A 21936-nucleotide genomic window follows, 5' to 3' on the forward strand; every position below is an offset into this window, starting at 1 on the left:
AGTTCAGACTCATGCCTTGGTGCGTCTTCCCAAGGGATCCCAGCACTTCCCAAGGAATGGTGATCCAGTTTTGCCACTCATCTGGAGCATAACATCGTGTTATATTCAGGATAAAAAAAGTAGAAACAATTCATTATTGGCAGTAAAAACTACAGTCTCTCTTTTCTCTCTTCAAGAACACACACTGGAGGAAAGCGCCAGGGGAAAATGGAATGGCATTTAATTTTTGGAAACGTCAAAAATGTAATGGTTACAATAAATGGTTCGCCTCCTGAGTTTCAAGCTGGAGTGTACAGAATTTAGAAAAGAAGGGTAAAGTAGTTTCAAAAGCAGTTTTGATTCCCAAGGCAACTTTTCCAGTTTATAATTTTCTTAATTCCCTCTGTTGTACTATAGTAATAGTCTGTTGTATTATTAAAGAGTCAAACAATGGAAAAAAAATTAAAAAACCTGCACGTATATCAGATGAATGAAGTAAATGACCTGCTTTTCCTCATCCTCTTATCCTTTTCAGTGATAGTAAAATTAAATTCTGATTATAGCAACAAGAGATTAGAATACAAGTAATAGAAAAGTTGTAATTTAAAAATAGTAGATTTCTGTTTAAAAGCTACAAATTGTGTACAGAGTGGAACTACGAGAGAAAATCCATAATAAAGGCCAAGAGATTACTTTTTCAGTTGCATATTGATAATATAAGTAAATATCTCTCTTAGACCGCTATATACAAATTTCTCATAAAATGATAAAATGAAATTCAGAGTTTTGTTACCTTTTTTTTAAAAAAACATTGTTGAAGCTTGTATTGATCTTGCTTTACCTTTCCCTCTGTTCTTCATGTCTGGAATAGAAAAGCTCAGTCTTTCTACTGTGGGGAAAAAGGCTGAAAATAAATTTGTTTAACTGCGTTTCACACCGAGTGCAAGAGCAGAGAGCCCATAAGGATCTGTCGTCCTTTCAGCAGATGATATAACAAATAAACTGGAAAGATTTTATCTGTCCCTGAACTATTTTGTGGTCATTTATAACAGTTTTTGCAATGAGGTTCTCTTATTCATTAATTAGGATTCATTAGGATTTGAAGTGGCAAGCTTTAAATTACCAATCAACATTCCTATTTATTTTGACAGAAATGAACATAGAGCAATAAAAATCTTTCCCTGGCACCTGGCAGTGGTTTCAGGTTAGACAAGGGATGCACAATTTTTGAGGTGCCTACTTCCCAGTAGGTATAAAAAGGAGTTCTTTAAGACCAAAGATAAACATTTCGCCGCAATCAATCAGGATACCTTAGTTTTATCTTGGAAAGCTCTATGTTCAGCAAGCCTGTTTGGCAGCTTTTCTGGAGATCATAAATCAAAAGATTCAGAATAATTTTCAGCATTTTTTGTAGTGAGGCCACTCCCCAGGTCTGCGTCTCACTGGGATGGTCCCTGGGATTAAACCGTGGTTGAGGCAGGACCAAATGAAGACAGAATGTCACTCTCTTTAGGGGCAAGAATCCACCAAAAATTCAGAATTTGATTATTATTTTTTAGTACACTGATATACACTCAGATAAACTGACTGACAGCAGCAATCTTACTACTGCTAAAATGCAGATTATAAAACTGAAATTGTAAAATATACACTTTCAGACAATATCTGTTACACTAGAAACTTCCACACACATTTATTATGACAATTCTGCATTTTAGTTAATGTCAGACCCTCCACCCACTTACAATACAAAATTCTTTAGCTTTTGACAGCTTTACAAAGGAAATTTGCTGTTTGCACCATGAATGGGGGTATGTATTAATTTGCCTTTCAAAGTGCATGCAGTCCGCTTTGCTGCTGATAATCTGCATAAAACCGGATTAACGAATCAGGGATCCTTGGGGTCACGACAGTCAGTGCGTGCTGAAAGTGCCGTCCCATGATAGATTGGGCATGTATGTCTTCCTGAAGAGCTAGAAGAGCTGCTTCTCTACAGACGGCTGTTATCTGCAAAGAAACAATAAAAAAAACCCACCAACACATAGCATTATTATAATAAAATATATTACTTGAAAGGGAAAAAAGCAAACCCAAGAATATAAATTTAATCCAAATGCCAGATACTCACAAGAACAGAGTTTCTCCAACTTTTTTTTTTTTTTTTTTAAATAAATGAGGTTGCGGGCGATTAGGACATTCAAGACACAGGATATAGCTCGAAATTCAAACCACAGTAACATTACATTTGATATTACAGTATGTTGCAAATTAACTTAATAATCATATTACCTTGTGTTAAACTCCCCAGAACACCTGATAAATTAGAACCCCAACAACCAGCGATACATTTTTCTGTCCCCAAAGCGCAAGAGCAGATATTCCCAGGCTCCGCGGGCGCTTTTCTTTCTCAGCTTTATGCTGGGAAAGAAGTAAAAACAATTAATTCAGAAAGGAAGGCTAGAAGGAGAGGGGTGTGTGGAAGGGGAGGAGGGTTAAGGTCTCATACCCTGCAATGTGTTTTTAAGCTCTCTGGACTTCAGACAGCGGAAACAGACTGATGCCAGTGTCACTCTAAAGACACATTACTGTGGTGAAAAGAGCTTGCGGAATGAAAAGAGATATTGTGATTTCCAGTGCAACAGGGAAAACAGTGATTGATATTGACTGCTCCCTTATATCTGTAAATGAAAGAGCCAGCTGAAACACATTTGTCCAGCTATTCAGCATATTTTCTCTGTTTGTTCACTTACTGAAAAGAGTTCCCCCGCTTATGCTGTGCTAATGGTTGCCAAAGCCGTTTAGTAGCTTTTTAGAGGATTTAGCAGCGTGTTTAGGAAGCTTTCACAAGAAAACATGCATGGATTTAGATGGCTTTGTCAAGTTACAACAATATTACTATTAGTTCTGTGCTGCTCTAATGAGCAGTGAAGCTAAACATTGCTGTTACGCATTTTAATGCTTTTCAGGACTTCAGAGACAGTTAAACATGGAAGCGTAGCTGAGATTTAGTGCACCAGCTTCTTGTGGAGATAACTAATACATCATCCAGAAAGTAACGCAGGGATCTTGGTCTCTCCATTCAGGTTTTTCCTCTAAGTAGACAGTGTGATTATTTCCTTATCTCTAACACAAATATAAAGCAACTTAAAGAAAAATTATAAACTCCAAACCAGATCAAACTCCATCCCCCCATCCCTGCCTAACACAAACCCAGAAATCTTTTGAAAGGGAGAAGACTGATGATGGAAAAACAGACCCCAAGCATCCTGAATTCTAAACCTGTGTTGGTCTTTGAAAGAGGGGTCCATTTCCCCTTGATAAATACTGCACTAAGGGCAGGTATTCCACAAAATGAAGAGGAAGAGACATTCTGGGGGTTTTACAAAGGATTATTTAAAAAGCCCCAAATGCAATGCAGCCAGTTTTGTCTGTCCTGTTCTGCTCACAGACACCATTGCCAACCTACAGCATCAAAATTGTGGAGCAGGGTATTACTACAGCACAAGACATACACTTGCTAAGAGCTCATACGTTTTACTGAAGGAGAAGCTGAAGGAAAGACTGTCAAGTTGGCAGATCCAAAAAAGAAGGAACACCACCGCCATTCTCATTCCTTCCTGTTCCACTTGTACTCCGGCACACTTTGGGGGATTTGCCCATAAGCTGATAGTTCTGATGATGCTTTTATGTTTTCTCCATGCTCTGCTGAGAGTATCGGTAACAGTGATAATTAACTTCCAAAGGCTTTTTTTGTTTTATCTTTTTCATTAAAGACTGAACCATAAGTTCTGTAATATTTGAAAATTACTAGACATGAGGAAGCACTAGAAAACTGATATTTTATTTTTTTTTGGCTTTCCAGGAGCATTTGAACTGCTTTTAAGGAAAGTGGAAAGCATTTTAAGGCATGAATTTTCCTTCTCTCTTTTCCTGGCTGCAGTCAGAATATTTGTAGACTAAATCTTTAATATATTATTGAGTAATAAACGGCATTACGGCCCAGTGTTTAAAATCTGGGCCCTCGCGTCTGGTCTCAGGAGTCACATGGCGTTGTTTCCATTCCCTGGCTAACGCAGAGTATCAGGTTTCTGAGGTAAGAGATTCGACAAGGCAAGTTTGATTATTTTTCTTCGTTCAAGTATGCAAACTTTAAAAAAAAAAAACAAAACCTCCTCACAAGCATTCTCCCTAGCTAGTAAAGCTAAATCACTCGTGGAAAGCAAACAGTAGTAGTAATATAGCCACAGTGAAACGAGAGGGAATTCATCTGGTGAAATCTGCTGTGCTATTGGCCTAAGGTCTGTCGGTTTTTCACAGATATTTCTTGTGACAGTCAGATTAGGATATTTCTTACTAGACGAAGCAAGTGAAGGGTTTTTAAATGTCATTTCTGCCTAGATTAAAAACCAACATATATTGGGTCAAGTGAGGCACAGAGGGAAGGTAGCAGGAGGGGCTAACTGACAACAAAGAAACCCAGCAGCTTTGCAGCAAGGTACAGAACGTGCCCAGCCTTAGTGGCACCCCAAAACCAGAGGCTGCACCCAGACCATCAGTTTTCAAACCTTGCAACAGACCTATCTATGCTCAGTGTACTTGTTCAATTACATTCTTAAATCACTTCTCCTTTTGGCCTCCACAACATCATCCTGTAACGAGCGCCACGGTCTAATCATACATTGTATAAAAAAAAAAAAAAAGCACTTTTGTTTGTTTTAAACCTGGTAATTTCAACAAGTGCCTCCAAGTTCCTGTGTTATGAGAACGGTGATTCATCTGTTGTTCCCCGTTCGCCTTCCTCATATCATCAATGGTTTTACACAGTTTTATCTCACCCCCTCTCAGTCAAGTCTTTGCAAGCTGAAGAGCCCTTGGTGATTCAGTCCCTGCTCCTGCAGAACGTGTCCATCCTCCAGCCTGCCCGCCACCTCGGCTCGGTGAGCTCTTCTCCATCTTCTCACTGGTGAGCAGCCAAGGCCACACCAGCCACGGAGGTGGCCGCACCACGGCACCGCGCTGCTTCGGGCTTGCTCGCAGTTCCTTTCCTACTATTGTATTTGCCATCATTTTAGCACTGAGATGAATTCTCCTCAGAAAATTATCCCCACTGCCTCCTGTATGTTTTCCATAATTTAGGTCATATACTCGTGATTTTGAAGCCTGGGTGATTTTCTTTTCTCTCCACTGCATTTATCAGCACAAATAGCCTCTGCCTGCCCCTATAAATGAATGCTGTGAACCAAAACTATCTGCCAGTTTTAAGACAATCCTTAATTATTTTCAAATATAAATCCAAGGGATCACCACTTCTACCTTTTCAGTATGAAAAAAAAAAGACCAAAAAAAGTGCAGTCTTCTGGATCTTTGGGTGTTGCAAGGAATAATAATAATGTCCTAGTCTTGTTCCAAAGGCAAAATCTCAGCTTGATATATTGCAGGACAAAATAGATATCCTTGACTGCATCTGAATATAGAGTGGCTTTTAGCATCGCCTGTTAAAGTAGTAATGAAGACATTAAGTGACTGTCAGAAACAACAGTGATTAAACAGCAACAGACCAGGCAGCAGGCAATTAAGCAATAACTGCTGAGGTGTGGGTTGTTATTGCAGAGATGAATAGCAGGCCAGGTGTGGTTGAATACTATTGAATCTTTGAGTACCAGAATATACCCTAGTTTGATTATTAATATCATTATAAATGAAAGTTTAACAAACACGATTCTCATTTTCAGTGGAATGAGACCAAATTACTGACCTATACATTAGTCTGCTGTCTGCAGTTCTCTCTTAGCATGGGAATAATTTTGAATTCATGTATTAAAAACAGATTAGCATTTTTTAAAGGCATGATTTATCATCTGAATGAGTGCTTTAAGACCAGAAAATAAACAGCTACTTTAGAATCCTACTTCAAATTCAAAAAGTTGACTGTATCAAGTTATCCTGGGAGGAAAGGAGACCTCAAATTTGCTATCTGAACCACACATACACTGATCAGTAACAAGCAAAGCCACACACAAGCTCACGGCTACAGTGAAAACAATGATGAGTCCCCAGAAGAAATGGATTTACACCTACTCATTCCCCCCTCCCCATTTCACTCCCAGCAACAATAAAATGCCCAGTGCCAGTTACCGTTCCCTGAATAAACAGCATTCAGCATAACCCATCTTTCTCCCAAAACCAATGGTTACACTGGCTGATTCAGCTTGGCCGATTCTCCCCCATTCTGGCATTAAGCACCAACTCTTTCCAGTGGACTGAAAGTCCTTTTCAGCTTCTTTGTATTTAAAAGTGCTCTAAATAGCTTTAAAGAATCTTTTTTTTTTTTTAAAAAAAAAGAGAAAAGAAAAAAAGAGGAAAAAAGAAATGAGCTTCTGTGTTAAAGCCTTAGGTATTTTCAAGAAAGTGGTTTTGTTAGTGCAGAGTCTGTTGGGAACACCTGTGAATGTCGGGTTTAATTGGGCTGCAGCTGGTGTCAATTGTGAGCGTAGTAACTGGCAGCCTCTGGCTGGCTGTACATTGTGTTTCATTTTCCTTTTTCCTTCCTTTTTAACTTGCTCCTCCACCCCGCCAGTTAAAGTTGTAAGGGATTGTGTGTAAGAGGGATTAGGAGCCTGGAAACAGAATAGTACCCTGCGGTTTGTGAATAGGGCAAAATTGTGGCGCTTCCTGGATGAAAACTACCTGCGAGGCTGTGCGCCCGTGCGGTGCACGCCTGCTAGGCTGCCTCAAAGGCTGACTGCCTATGGGGCTGGGGAGTTCCCTTTCCCGCTCTGTTAAGGAGAGAGAAAAGCTTCATGCATGGCATTTTAAAAAGACACGAATAACTCCTGGGTCAGGACATCTGTTTCTCACCCAGGCAAAATCCTACCTGTGTCAGGCACCTCCTCTTGCCCCTGCATCAGGAGCTGCCCTATGGAGAGCAACAGCCTTATCCCCCCCAAAAAAGGGAAGCTGGAAAGCTCTCAGAACACAGGACCATCAGGATTGAGGAAAGAGGTGGGCATGGATGCCTTTCCACAAAGTGAGATGAGAAAACAAATCAGAAGCTGATGCACCATAAGCAGAAAGGCTAAAAGGGAGTAGCAGGGACAGGTTGCTGACTATTCTAAAATTTACTTAAATTCAACTTTCCACAAGGGATTTGTACAAGGATCCGTGCAGTGCTGGGCAGAGATGGTAAATACCTCGAGGTTTTTTCCACCCCCAGCAGGTCGCTCCCACTCAAAGTGTGGGATGCTGTGGCCCCTCTTTCCCCCCTTCTCCTTTGTGCAGGCACCACCCGCTGCTGGCTGCGGGCTCCCACCTCCCTTGTGCTGGCTCCGGCACTAAGCTGGCCCTTTCATTAACTGATTCAATGCACCAGACCATCAGAAAACTAATCCAGAAAAATAAAAAAAGCCTTAGCTTGCCGCTGGGGTATTGAGCCCGGCTCACAGGGGGGATTCGACAAGCCCCGGTCAGCATGGGAAGGGTGGAGAGCACGGCAAGTGTCCCTTCCTCCAGTCACAGAGAGCTGCTGGGTCACGCTCGCTCACCCTCTCTGAGCATCCTCACACTGCACCTGAACTGCCTCCGGTGCCCTGGGCTGGGGAGACGTGCTCTAGATAACACTTTTGTACCACATGCTACTTTTAAAGAGAAAAATGCTATTTTAAGCTGTCACAAAAACCATTTTTCCTTTAAAATGGGCTAAACTGAGAGGCTTTTCACTCAGTGAAGTTTCTGATGTATTTCAAAAAGGCTTAAATTTAGCACTTCTCTTGTGCTTCAACTTTCCTGTTTCACATATAAAGCAGATAAAATGGCAAAATACAAGATAACATAAATCTTGTTCTGTGTAGCAGGAAAAGTTTCCAGTACTATAACATAAATTTATCACCCTGCAGTAAGTTTTGATCTAATCTTTAAAAGTCAAAGAAACGTCCCTGTATGTGGATCACTACATCCATGCAATTCTATTATCTGTAGATTTAAATAGGATGGATTACACATTTGGGCATTTTGCAAATGGAAAATAATCTACTCTAACCAGAAAATGATAAAGTATATTAGAATAATGCTTTTCATACAGTATCCATTCATTCCTCAGATCCATGTACTGTACCTACCACTGGAGCTTTGCAGTGACTTTACTTAATATATGATTGTTGCTCTATAAAACTGTCCTAACTAAAGTGTGCAAGGCACTCACAGGCCACACAAGTGCCTCAGAGAGACAGAAGCTTATGGGATCTATAAGCATCTATGTTTTCAAATGTTATTAGTTTTCCTGAAGTTGAAGTGCATATGTCCATTATGGTTCTGTATTCATGAACGCTGCCTTGGAACAGACGAGCTCCTATTCGCATTGCAGCCGTCCTCTGCAATGGTATCCTATCATTAAATATCACTCTTTGTAAAAAGACAGAGTACTTCTTTGTTTATTAAGGAGGCATTCAAGATGAGCAGACTTTGAATAGTCTACTTTAAAACAGGTCTGTAGTGATGATGCAGCACCTTTGCAGTTCTTAAATAAAAAGGGGTGATATCGTGTACCTCGTGTCCCCCATCCAACAGGTTGAGCAAACAATCTCTGCTATTCCTGATTTCTTTTATGAGAAGTTGTTACGGAAATCTAATTGAACAAAACCAGCTCCTTTCGTGATGTTTGTAAGTAACCTTACTTCAGTACAGACCGGCTCAAATATTCATTATTTAATCTACAGTTTGCTTATTTGTGCAATTTTGCAGATTGGTGTGCATGTGACCATGCAGGTGGGTGTCCACAGCCTACCTGAGGTGCTGCACAGGGGCAGAAAGTGGCCGTGCCACCTGAATACGTCTGGTCTGACCACGATGATGGTTCCCACTCAGCTCTTTCCATGGTGGCCACTGTTGCCTTGGGGGGCCACAGCAGAGGCTGAGTCCTCCTTCTGCCCTCTCCTCCCAGTCTCAGCCAGGAGGGCCAAGCTTCAGATTCACCTCGTCTACCTGCTGTGGTCACCCAGTGCTACAGAGCCTGGCATGACGGTCAAGGGATGAGCCAGACAACTGGCCAGTGGCTCCTGTGGGACAACAGCACTATGGCAACAATTAACAAGAGAGCAGTGACCAAAATATGCTGCGCTTAATTGCTCTTACAGTACTAAAACCTGAGCACAGGTTGTGCCTGGGCGGCAGACAGTATCACATGTATCAGTAGCTCTTATTATTCTATAAAGCTTAAACACGCCCAGAGAAGAGAAGGGAAAGATGAGGTATGTAGCCAAAATTAAGCATATGTATCATAACTATAGCACATGATGACAGCTAAAGAGAATAAACCAGAGCCTTCAGTGGTACATGCTAAGTGTCATCACACATACCTCTGCTCATCCCGACATGTTCTAACAGAGCGAAGCTTTGACTCCATCTGCAAGCCTTCTTTTTTCTTCTTTCCACTCTCTTAAAAAATATTACTAGATGTGGTATCCTTCCAAGCAATATATAAAACATGTAAATTCCAATTTAACTTTTGTAACTACAAGCCCAAAACGCAGCTATTTTCCAAAAGGCGCTCTGTCGATATGGCTCCCATCACTTTGGCAGAGACATGGCATAGCTGCACCTTTCACAAAGGAATTCCGTAACAAAACGAGTTTTTACACGCTAGGACTAAATATTTTTAAACAGCACTCTCTGCCAACTTCAAGTTTCAGCTATATTTGTGCAACTAAAAAAAATAAATAAAAAAAATCACACACATGTTTCTATACAAGATTAAGCTGCATTTCTGGTTAACCTCAGAATTATTTCATTTTTATATAAACATTTAATGAGAAAGTTTAACTTCTTCCCTTCAATGAGGAAAAGGAAGCCAAGCCACTAGAAAAACAGAGTCTTTCTATATGTATGTGTGTGTGTGTGTGTACGCGCTCATTTTAATTAAAAGTAATTAACAGAATATTGTGTTCTCACTCACAGTATGCTGTTTCTACAGACGACCTGTACATAGAGCCAACGCTATTTTGCTGAACGCCGCTAGCAAGACAGATTGAATTATGCAACTAAAAATTTTAAACTAGAAGGCTTGGAGGACATCATTAGCTGTACCTGTCATGAGTTTCTCTCTAGAAAAGCAAAACAAAAGAAAAAAAGTACAAAACAGATTTGGCAGCTTCTACCTTATGCAACCTACACCAGTGTAGGTGTTAAGCAGTTGCTGAGTTTGCCTGCTTGCTTTTCAGATCTTGAGGCAGAGAGATATGAGGTTGGGTGATACATTCAGTATATTCCATATTTCTTGCACTGAAAAATAATTCAAGCCTTTGCTTCTCAAACCAGTAATTCCTTTCTCAGGTTTAACCTGAGTTGCAGAGGCCTTAGACTGCTATCAAAACAAAGCAAATAAAAGCAATTCTACAAAAGGAATTGAGAGAAGTGCCCTCCCTTCCCTAAAAATATTTATTTTTTTCGTCAGTAGAGCACAGCCAGTCTAGAACTGTCTTTCAACTCCTTTCAGCTTCAGCAGCATTTCTTTTACATTATATCACCATTAAAAGACTGCTAAAGCCCTAAACTTTTGAATCTACACAGCATAAAGGAAAGCAAAAAAATTCTTTTTTCACGTTTTTTTTTTCAAACTCTTCCTTTCATCCTGTCTTTGGAGCTATGGCAAATACTGATTTGGATCTTGCATACCAGGTTTACAGTAACTGCATTTGTAGTTACCTACACATGAGATATCATAATACAATATAGTAAAAGCAAACCAATTCAGTTAGAAATAATAGCCAGAAAGTCTAGCAAATCTTCTGGAGTCTTAGTGTTTCTATTAGTTTGGATAGAAACCATACAAATTCTACAATAATAAGAGAGATACATACTTTCTGGGTCTCTATATAGCTATTTACACATGCAGAGACATCCTGAGTTGAGGCAGGGAGTGAAAAAAGACATTTGTTGTGTTGGGCCTTTAGAGTGTAAGACGAATAATGTCCCTAATGGAAGCTCTCTTGCTTTTTCATTTACTGGGTTCTCAGCTCCTGGAAGGTGCAAGGTGTCTCCTGTGGAGTATCTAGTTCCTCAGCAGAATGCTAGAGGAATTTTGGACTAAGTTTACCTCCTGGAGCTTCCTATGACACCCAGCTGCTCATGTTTCCCAAGAAAATCAGGGAGGAAGGCTACTGCATGCCTGCATTCCAGAGAGGTAGAATATGGCCAGGACGACAGTTCGGTCCTAGAAAGCAATGCTGTTAGCAACAGCTAGATGCCTCTGCGTACAGTTATTACTCCTTAGGGAGGAAGCAAAAAGGCTGCTAAAAGACTTTAAGTAAGTTTCAATGCAAGTTTTTCTTGTGCAAGAAAAGAAAAGGAGTAATTATAGCAAGAAAACACACACAAGAATGATACACATTTATGAAACAAGAAAAGTGACGTACTAACAATTGCCTTGAGTTAAGAATTTATGTAAGGGGTATATTTTAATGAAACAGAAGTCAATAAGATGGCAGTGAGACAGACATGACAGCGTGACCTGTGCTTCCCAACAGTCCCACCTCTTTTTGATCTGGCCCCTCGATGAGCCTGTTCGAGCGCTAACCAGTAGAAAACTATTCCAGCAGCACAGAAGAGAGCAGTTTTTGCTGGTTTAGCACCCTGAACTGGCTCACCCAGGATGCAGGCAGGGAGGCTGGAAAGGGAGGAAGGCAGGTAGAGGACAAGACTGCAGCAGAAATTGGGTTTAAAGCACACCGAAGCTTAGAGACATACTGAACCTATGTACAAATGCTTCCACTCATGCAACTTCTTTCACTCATCTGCCATTTCTGAAGCCAATGCATAATGCATCTAATTAAGAAAAGCGTATGTCTGACATATATAGAGAGACATTCACCAGTGCAGGCAGCATTGCAAGTGGCACTTTCAGGAGGGCAGCCCCCATGGTTCCCACAAGCACTTTGGTGTCCTGACTAGATGCCTCTCAATCAGGTTTTAATAGCTGCATGCTTAAAAAAAACCCAGTCTCTTGAGTTATTCAGTCATAAAACAATTAATACAATTCCACTGTCAATAACAGCATATCTGCTAACCACTTTTAGTTTCAATAAAAGCCTCAAACAATATATCTCAGAGGTATCGCTGTTGTGTCTACTGTACGAAGTTCATAGGTAAAGGTGACACACTGCTTCTGCTCCAAAATTACCCCGTGCGGTGAATCACCGAGTGCGCACCGGGAGGGATTCACGGCACTACCCCCAAGGACCAGCTCCCTCACAAGAGGAGCAGCTTGTCACCAGGAGAGTTGGCTCCCATCGCTCTGGGAACAAGCCGAAGAACAGAACGAGGCAGCATAAGGTAAAATGCTGAAACGTAAGAACCTGTAACGAGAGCTGTCACTTACCTTCAGTGAAAAGTTATGAGTGACCAGACTAACAAGACATCTGCTTTTGCATTGTTAACAGGAAAACCTCTCATTTGAGTGCACTTCTGCAGCTGAGAAAACTGAATCTATGTCATGTCTGAAAATCACTCCAGTATTCTGGATCACCGGATCTGCTACTCCGTGGATAACAGATCTAATTTAGCAAATTCCTCCATTTCTTCTCTTTCTTACTTGTAAACTCCTCACTTTGTGCCATGTTATTGTGAAAATCTCCTTGGTCTCTTGGGTTTTCTCCCCCTCCTTCCTTGTCTCGGCAAGACAATGTAATGCAAATTTCCAGCACTATGAAGACTTAGAAAATGGGTCATTTGCATTCCTCTTCACTTAGCAAAGATGTTTTACGTTCAAAAACTATCCTCAACATTTTTGCAAATATGCATAGGAGGAAGCAGAGGAGTCTCCCTTCCCTTTCCTCCGGGTTGCATGCAGCCTGCTTTTTAACATTAATAGCATTTGAACTTCTTAGAAGTTGCAGACTAGCATGATACACAAACAATTTAAGGCCAGAAATGTATGAAATTCATGCTTAATAGTGTTCAGCCATGAGGATCCCCCTAAAGCTCTGTGACATTTGCTGTCCTTGGCCACAGCTCTCTACATTCAGAGTTCCACACTTCAAGCCCTTGCCTTTGTGCTTACATCAAAGCCCAGTAGCTCTGGGCGCTCTACACAGGAGGCACAAATCCACAAGGCCCCAGGAGGTCCCTCGGGCTACCCAAACCCTGCAGAGGCACGTACCCTTTCCCAGCAGGGACAGAGGGAGGTGAGAGTGCTCACGCCTGTTAGGTAGGTGCTTAGCATTTGAGGAAGGCCATCTGTAGATTCTGTCGCATACGGCATTACGGTTTTCACAGTCATTGAGATAATGCCAGGTGTCTCCCACCTTTCCTGGCAGCAGGAAGGTTTGCCAGGATAGCATCTGACACCGTGGCAGAGGCTGAGATCAAGGGAGGAGGGAATGGCACCCGAAAGAGCTGCTGTAGCTGCAGCACTGCAGAGGATGCCACAAGAGTGAGCTGAGAAAGGTCAACTACAAAAGAACTAAGGACCCACAGCTAAAAAAAGCCTCAAAAGCCATTAAGAAATGTTAGTACAACCAGCAACAGGGCTGGCCTGTGCAACTGAAGTGCTCCCAAGGTGCCATGTTTGAGGGACAGTTACAAATTGAAGTTACAGTAAGGTTTCCTGTAGGACCGTAACTCTTGCTGTGTGGCTGGTTTACCTACCAAAGTGTACAAAGGAATCTGTTCCCTCCAGTTTCCACCACTAGAGAAAGGAATTTTATCAGTTCTCTTTGTGCAAACAGCTACACAAAGGAGGAAAGAAAGATGAAGAGAACAACCATCCAACCCAAACCGTTCTGATTGTATGACTATGGAGAGCAATAGGAAAAGACATATAGGAAACATGGGCTGGGAGGGCTTTTGGCAGAAGGGAAGAAGGAGAAAATGAGAAAAAAACCCAAACCAGTACTGTGGGCTGTATAGATCCTAGCCAGCCCTCAAATCTATAGCCTGAAGAGTAAGAACAAAAAGCGGTCTTAGCCTGTACTGCAAGCCTCTGTACAACAAATATGCAAGCCTGGATCTTCAAAATATCTAGCAGTCTTCTTTCGGGGAAGCTGGGTGAATACACAGGAAAAGATCATCTACTCCTCCTACCCACAGTGTTGAGGATGCACCTGACAGAGCTTGCAGCACACGTATGCCTTCTAATGAATTTCCATTAATATTTTACTACTACTAGCTGAATTGTACAGCCAAGTTATCTAATTACACAATAAAGCACAACTGCTCTCCGTAGTGCCATTCTAGCCTATCTAGCAGGCTCAGAAATGACCTAGGAGTCTACTTTGCAAGGCACGGAAGTGTAGAGGAGGATGCTAAGGATGACAGCATCCAATAGCACATTCCAAGTGACTGTGAGTGGAAAAGGCAGAAAATAAAGGACACCTTAATTAGTGGGCAACATTGACAGTGTTTTTAGTTCATGCTTCTCTGTCTTCCTAGCATAGATTTCTACAACTGGCATTGTCCCCAGCCCCTTGTCAAAATATGTGTTCCTAAGATTTGCTTGGGAATCGCCTATGTGCATGAGAAAGCATGAGCTTTCCGCTTTCCAGTGTATTGTATTTACTCATTTCTTGTTATGTGCACAGACACCAGGACTGGGGCAGCAAGTGTCTTAGTCCCTCTCCAAACATAGCAAAAGATGATCAAAAGAATGAAGACGGCACGTACAGGATGCTACCACAGAAGCACTGGTTTCCATACTGAACCGAAAAACAAATTTGTAATTATTCAGCACCGTAAAGATCAGGAGATGTTCTTTACATTTCCTACTTAATATCAAATTTAACACTTTTCATGGTATCCGGAAAACTTTGTGATGTCAGTTGTTTGCTTTGTATGGCACAAGCAAGTTTTAAACACACGAAATGTCACGGGGAAGCTGCCTTTCATTTGTGTGACATCACACAACTGTTCATCACCTGAATTCAGCAGCCTGAATTCGTGAAGGTGCTTGTTTTAGCCAAAAGGGTACCCAGGAAGTGCCTCATCTGAGTGTTCACTGGCTGCATCAGAAAGTGCAGGTTGCAGAGTACAGCTGTAATCCAGAAAGCTTTGCTCGTGCTGGAATGTGCATCTCCTACTTCTCAAGTGGGGTAATGACTTACAAACCAAATGCCGTAACTCTGAGAGACTTGGCAAGGGGTGCAAGTGTCACAGCGATGCTCCAGCACTGAAGTCCTTTTTCCCCCCACATAACCACGTCAGGAATAGCAACTGCAACACCACAGAGCCCTAAAACAATGTGGGACTCTCACTCTACATCATTAATTGCTATTTTTCTAAATTAAAGGCCGCAAGCAAGTCATATTGTATCCATAAGCACATGTACGCCACAGGCCTTTCCCCTTCCGATAGTTCCCTCAGCTGGGGATCATTCAAAACCCCACAGAAGAAATATTTCAACATTCATACTCTTTTTTTTTTTGTAAGAGGAGGACCTTCCACCCCTCAGTGGACACGGTATTCAAACCACACTGCCAAATATTATATGATGTCCTTTCCAGAGTTAATTTTTAATTTCCTGACTCTACTGCATGAGAAATTTTCAAATTGCCTTGGCAGTCACTTCACGGCATGTGCAGACCTAATTGCAGAAGTGAATGCAGAGTCAGCCCAAATGAAAACCTCCGGACTAACTGAAGAATTTCTGCAGAATTAGTTAGTTGGTTGAATTAAGTTCCAGAGAGCACTGCAGTCCAAGAAAGGACTGCAAATGTAACGCAAAGGGTGCAAACCTTCCTTGCCCCAGCCTGCTGTGCAGTAAGGGAAGGCAGGTGTCTTCAACATGTCACTCAAAAACCCGATGATTTTCATTTTTTAATGCCACAGTTTATAACCCACAGATGTTGTGCACGGCTATAAATCTTGGCACCCTCTCCACTGCAAAAGAATTTCCCCTGGTATTCAATTTTCTTTGCTTTACCTTAAGTCACCCTAATCATGCTGACATCTACTATCGATGATTATATTAGCCCTAAAAGATCCTTAAACAAATGAAAAGGACTGACTTCCACTCCTAAAGTTCTGCTTCCAATTTTCTAAAGGAAATTAAATAATGTATAAATCAAATGCTGGGCACAGGCCCAGGCAGCTGAACATCGCTTTGTCCTTTCAAAGTGAAGAGGAAGTGTCTGCTACAGAAAGGACAAGCCAAGAGAAATAAAGCTTAACCTCAGCTCCATATGAAAGTGATTTGGGATAATCGGGGGAATCTGCAAAGAGGTTAAAACGGGGACCACATACTAACAGGAGAACTTTACATGATGATCAAAAATATATCAAGAGCTGACCTTCACCTGGGGGAGCTGCACAGCCCTAGCAGGCTGTTATGCTGGCGCGGAGAACGAAGGGCAGAAGAAGTGATGAGCAGGAAGTCAAAAATCTATTTATAGCCAGCATTTGTCATGTCACAGTAATCTTATCAGGTTTTTTTTTTTTTCAGTTTGCAAAATTTATAAATAAGTACTGCCTGACAACCTTACAGCAAGTCAGCTATGCAGTCAATGTACATGCTACTTTCCAGTTCTCCTTTAGCTAATACTTAGATTATTAAGTCAGCCACTAAGGGACTTCTTAATTTATGTACTATTGATGGACTGCTGATCCTCCTCTTTAACACAGTATATATCTAGAAGAGGAAAAAAACAGTAAAAATGTGCTAGATATATACCTGGTATTATTTTCTAAGCAAGCAATTGCTTTAATTGCCACAAGGCATTTCTTAAAACTATTGGGAACAGGTGTATTTTGTAATATGATTTCTCTATTAAAAGAAGATCCTGATTAAGTTTACATGGTTTCAACAAGAGTTTACACTGACATTTCTGCACACAGAAGAGTGGGTTTGAAAGCTGAGATCAGCACTGGACTTAAAAATTAGGGTCAACATAACCCTATTTGCGTATTCCAAACTTTGCTGGAGAGAAAAAGACGTGACATTCAGCTGTTAATGCTATAACTTTGTACGTCCTTGGCTATTTACAGAATCTTCTTCTCCTCACCTTTAAAAGGTACAGAATATTCTAGATGCAATGCAAATAACTTAAACTTAGACAGCGGAAGAGTCTAGTCTTTACACTTTCCCAAGTAACTAGCAAAATTATTTTCAGGGCTGTCATTTAGCAGCAGTTTTGTCTGTCACAACGCTGAGTAGCTGGCAAAGCAGGGACAGCCCTGTAACAGTTACATACACATGCACATTCAACAAACACCCTGCCTGGCTGTTGCAAACACATCAGGAAACGCTTCACTGCTTAAAAAAGAAAAATAAAAAGTAAATCCCCAAACAAAAATACTATCCACTTCTTTCCCTTTTAAAAAGTACAGTCTTCATATACACTCTAATTTTGTAGAGTTAGATTTAAAGTAGGTAATGAGTGCTACTGCCATTTAAATTTCAGGATACAAATTCATTTGAACATTAAGCACACTTGATTCAGAAGAACGACCACATTTACTGAGTTTACAGACTTGTAATTTACCAACGAGTATCTGTATATTTCATGAGAGCTATAAAAGAACAGGCTTCAGGAACACTATTTTAGTATAAAGAAGCGATTCAATCAATTGTTGTGAGCTGGAAGATTCTCCCACCTCTCCCCCAACAGACTCCCAGCAAATGAACCATTAGCCCATGCTAAGGCTGTGTTTAAAAAAGCAAACCAAGCAAAGGAACTAGGGGACTTTAGTGGGACCATAGGGCTTTATACAAACACTACTAGAATAAACTCTTCTGTAAAGACCTCCGAGTTTCACATCACTTTGTCTCTGCAGGTTTCCAAATATCAGTAACAAGAAGGAAAAAACAAACCATAAAGAAGGATGGGAAGAAGTAGGAAGTTTTCACAGAATGTGGTTGTTTGCCATCCTTGAATTTAAACAAAACCAGACGCACAATATGTTACTCACACATGAAAAGGGGCGAGCCAAAAAGGGAAGAGAGACTTCTCTCTCTTTTCCTCCCTCCTTATTTCAAGAAAGCACCCCTGAAAGCGCACATGCATCTGCTTCACATCCCATGATGTCAGTAAACACAACTAAAGTAAAGCACATGCTTAAATACGTTTCGAAATGCTTATCTGCTTTTAATAATTGGAAGCTAAATGGAAGCTATAAATCAATGAGCAGAACACGTTCCATCAGCAAACAAGACATTTTTCAACTTTAAGGTGATGGTACTTACTGGTTCTGCAGAACTTTGGATTCAGTAATACGCACTGTTAGAACTAGAGACAGTTTCTAATGCAGAATTCAATCAATTAATTTATGGACACTAAAATCTGTGCACTGGTAACAGAAAGTAATTGTGATTAGTACCAGTGTGTCACATTTCTTTGGTGCTTTCTATATTGAACTTGGCATCAACATTATATAGTTAAACTAGTTAGAGCCAGGTTATTACGTGCAAAGCACCTATCAGAAGTAGAGGTATCCGGGTTTCCAAACTGCCACGTGGTATGCATTTAACATGAAGATTTTCTACAAAGTACCATCCTTCATTTTCACAGTCACCCAAATCTTCTTTTCCCAAGGTGTAAACCGGCTGCAGTTCACATCTACACTTTGTTAAACACCCGACACAAAAAGCCAGGGGCTTCCACAGAGAGCCACAATACAAGGAGGGAGCAGGCAATAAAGCAGTTAGCCACTAAGGATTTCTACCTATTTTTAAAGTATCAGTGTTTCCAGTAAAAGGAAAAGAGGGAGAAAAGTGAAGGTGTGGTACAAGGCTACTCATCCCTGCTGGATAATTTTGGTAAAGCTGCTGGGCAGGAAGCTGTGGTGGGCAGCTCAGGCAGCATGTGGCCAGCGCTCTCGGAGAGGCTGGGAGACTGGGTGAGAAATATGGGATCTTCTGCCTGAGCGCAGGAGACAGGATACACTGGAGACCCTGGCACTGTTAGGCAAAAGTTGCTCCAAACACGAGTCAGCCATTTGACTATTCCTTTTCTAAGGGACTGAATATAGGATTGCAGGTCTTGGCCCTGCCACAGCTGTAATTTTTCACTACCTAGCAGGCTCTGCTGACACCTGGGATGTCCTCCTGGGATCAGTGCTCATTCAACGTCCTAAACCTCATGGACCAGCTCCCCAGAACAGACTCCAGTTCATTAGATCCTGTATAGCAATGTCCATGCCTGTGTGTCATCTTTATACTTTATACTCATTCTTATTTAAAAATTTATCATTTACCTACTGGAAATAACAAAACCTGCAATAATCTACAGTGACTTTGAGGTTATTACCGTCTGCCACAATCATTTACTATTTAAGCACAGGATATTACCTCTAATGTATCTTCTCCTTGTAAGGAGGTATGTGCTGAGGAGCAAAAGAAGCCTGACCCAAAGCTGAACAAGCATAAATAGGTACTTGAAACAGGCACAAAGGAATGTGGTGGGGATGCAGGGCCAGCATGTGCCAGCCTAATGTGCCCATCTCCAGAGCATCAGGACGCCCCTTTTCCTGGAGCTGGTCCCTGCCTGTGTCCTGCCCATGGGTAGTGGAGGGGTATAGAGGCAGCTGCCGGGGTACCTCACACAGCAGGGACCAGTCCCAGGGACTGCCATGGGAAGTACTGCATTTGGATCTAATTCCTTGGTAACAGGCAGGATCGGGTCCTAAATTAGCAGTTCCCAGCTTTCATTATGTTTATTTGTCCTTGGGTCAATTGACTGCTGGTGTAACTCTCCTGGGGATTGTACCAGAAAAGACTTTGGCCAAATAATTTCAGATTGATTCCTGTAGCATCATCTCTGTGTGGCTTTGGGAAGACTATTTGTATATCCCACTAGAGACCTTGCAGAAGCAAATACCAATTCTGAAAGAAGATTTTGACTACTCTTTCAAGATTAGAAAAAAGAGTAGCCTAGACCATGGACAAAAAATCCAGATTGAAATATGTTTAACAAACATGGAAAGTTAATGCTCTCCTGTACATTGCTTGGTGAGTTACTAGCACCTAAATATTCTCCATGGCTAAAATTGTATTAATGAGCTGGAAGACAAAGCAACCTAATCAGAAGAGATCAGCAGTAATTTATCCTGCAGAAGATTTACATGCAGCAGCCATGTGTGTTTGTTTATGATCTCTACATCTGGTAATGAGTTTTTGACATGATGGAAAACTGCAGTAGAATAATGCACTCTGTTCCTGACACTGACTAATTAATGCTCTACTTAATCTGTAAAAAGGCACTTTTAAAAATAAACACTAATTTTCAGCAGACCATAAAGAACAGGTAACAACTGAATCACATTGCATAGGCCTAGAAACTGGTGTAGCAACCTCACAAGCATTAAAAAGGTGATTTTTAACTCCCAGAATATCACATGAAGTGTGCACACACATACATATTCCTCTCCAACACTGCAAACAGTGCATTAACATTTTAATTTTTTCTGAAAGAGAGGTGCAATTACACATTTTGTCCTCGCAGCAGTTTTCCCTTTGCATCACTTCAAGAGCAACAGACCTTAGCTACCTGCAGAGATGGTCAAAGCCTGGGTTATAATCTGTAGAAATGACAAAAACCAGTAAGAGATGGCAGAGCTAAAATATCCCCCATCATTCACACACTGGGTATTAAACTATGGTTTGTGTTTACAAGTTACCTATAGCAACACTGTTGGCCATCACCCTGGACCTCATTCTGACAACTGATAAAATAAGCAGTAAATCACAATTTCCACAAGTGACATTGACAGGAAAAGCAGCCAGTGCAATGACAGTTAGGTGTCGGATGCCCACCAAAAAAAAAAAGGCCAGGGAGATGGTGTTCAGCCCATCTGGCTGCAGGCTGAGGCGGGGGGGGGAGGCAGGGGGGAGCTCGGTGTCCTCAGCTTGCACTGAAGTCGTTCCATCGCTTTTAGTCACTTCACCAAGACCTTGTCTCCACAGGATGTTATGCTGGAACAGCTACTGCATTTACATTCACACCCTATCTCGTTCCAGGATAACTTCCTCACATTGACGTGCCCTTAGCAGTACAAGAAAGAGCATTCGTCTGTGGCTGCATTTAGCCCTAGGCTGAAGTCTCATGAGGTAACAGAGAATAGAGATTTGGCTTTATCTTATAAACTGTGCTAATATATATCACCACCCTTTGGATTGAAACCAACTTCTTCTGTCTAATCTCCCAATCATTTCCCACAGAAAGCATGTACTTGCCCACGAAAGAAGGCAAGGACATTAGGAAAATCAGAGGGATCGCAGGGCATGGAAAGCCTGTGTGAGCTGCATCCAAGAGCAAATTTCCCAGCCTGAGATACCAGAGCGACAAAACGGTCCCTTCCAGTGACTAAGAAACGGTCTTAGTGGCTAGAAGAAAAACTGCTTCGGCTACAAGTACTGAGGAACGACACTGCAGAGACTTGGGACTGATTCCCCAGCTGGAATTAAAGGTAAGTCATGTAAAACAGATAAACATGGAGCAAACAAATTAGTAGATTGAAGCAACAGCATCAAAATATGGTTTCTTCTGCCAAGCACAACTTCCAGCCTCCCACTCATACAGCCTGTGTACAAAGTTTGTAACTCAGGAGTTCTTGTGTGCTCTCTAGCTGCAATATAAAATACATTTCGGTAGTCTTTACAGCTGAGACCCCTTATCCACCCCTCACAGAGACCATCTGCGAAGTCCCTGTCTCCCTGGTTCAGACTGCCCGATGCGAGCAGTGAGGACCAGGCGCAGAACCCCATGTCTGATGGGGATACGCCCTGTGAGGTACAGCCAAGGAAGGTCAATAATGATGGGAATGGCGAGTTGTTGAAATGCTATCAGCAATTTCCTAAAACCCCTTTGATTTCAGGAAAAGACTGTGCCTGCTGAGGTCTCCAGAGAAGCGCCAGCCCCAGCTGCTGCACTAAGCATAGGTGAGCAAACGGCACACCATTTCTCCAGGTGACCAGCTTCCTCCTGGAAAAAACTGAATTATGGTTTTTGTCAGTGCCTGTACCTCAGTGGGTTCCTGGGT

General features: G+C 41.6%; 1 protein-coding gene across 2 annotated transcripts in view; it reads right to left on the bottom strand.

Moving 5' to 3' along the window:
* Positions 1-558: 558 nt before the first annotated feature.
* The window catches only part of SPATA5 (spermatogenesis associated 5), a 205890-nt gene continuing 184512 nt past the window's right edge, over positions 559-21936 (bottom strand). For both annotated transcript variants that reach the window (XM_014949867.1, XM_014949866.1), the window contains exon 16: positions 559-1986. In XM_014949867.1, coding sequence (XP_014805353.1) covers positions 1810-1986 — 177 coding nt within the window. In that variant the 3' untranslated portion in view covers positions 559-1809. The remainder of the gene's footprint in view (positions 1987-21936) is intronic.

The sequence above is a fragment of the Calidris pugnax genome, unplaced genomic scaffold (assembly GCF_001431845.1).
Source record: "Calidris pugnax isolate Ruff unplaced genomic scaffold, ASM143184v1 scaffold42, whole genome shotgun sequence".
Lineage (NCBI taxonomy): Eukaryota > Metazoa > Chordata > Aves > Charadriiformes > Scolopacidae > Calidris > Calidris pugnax.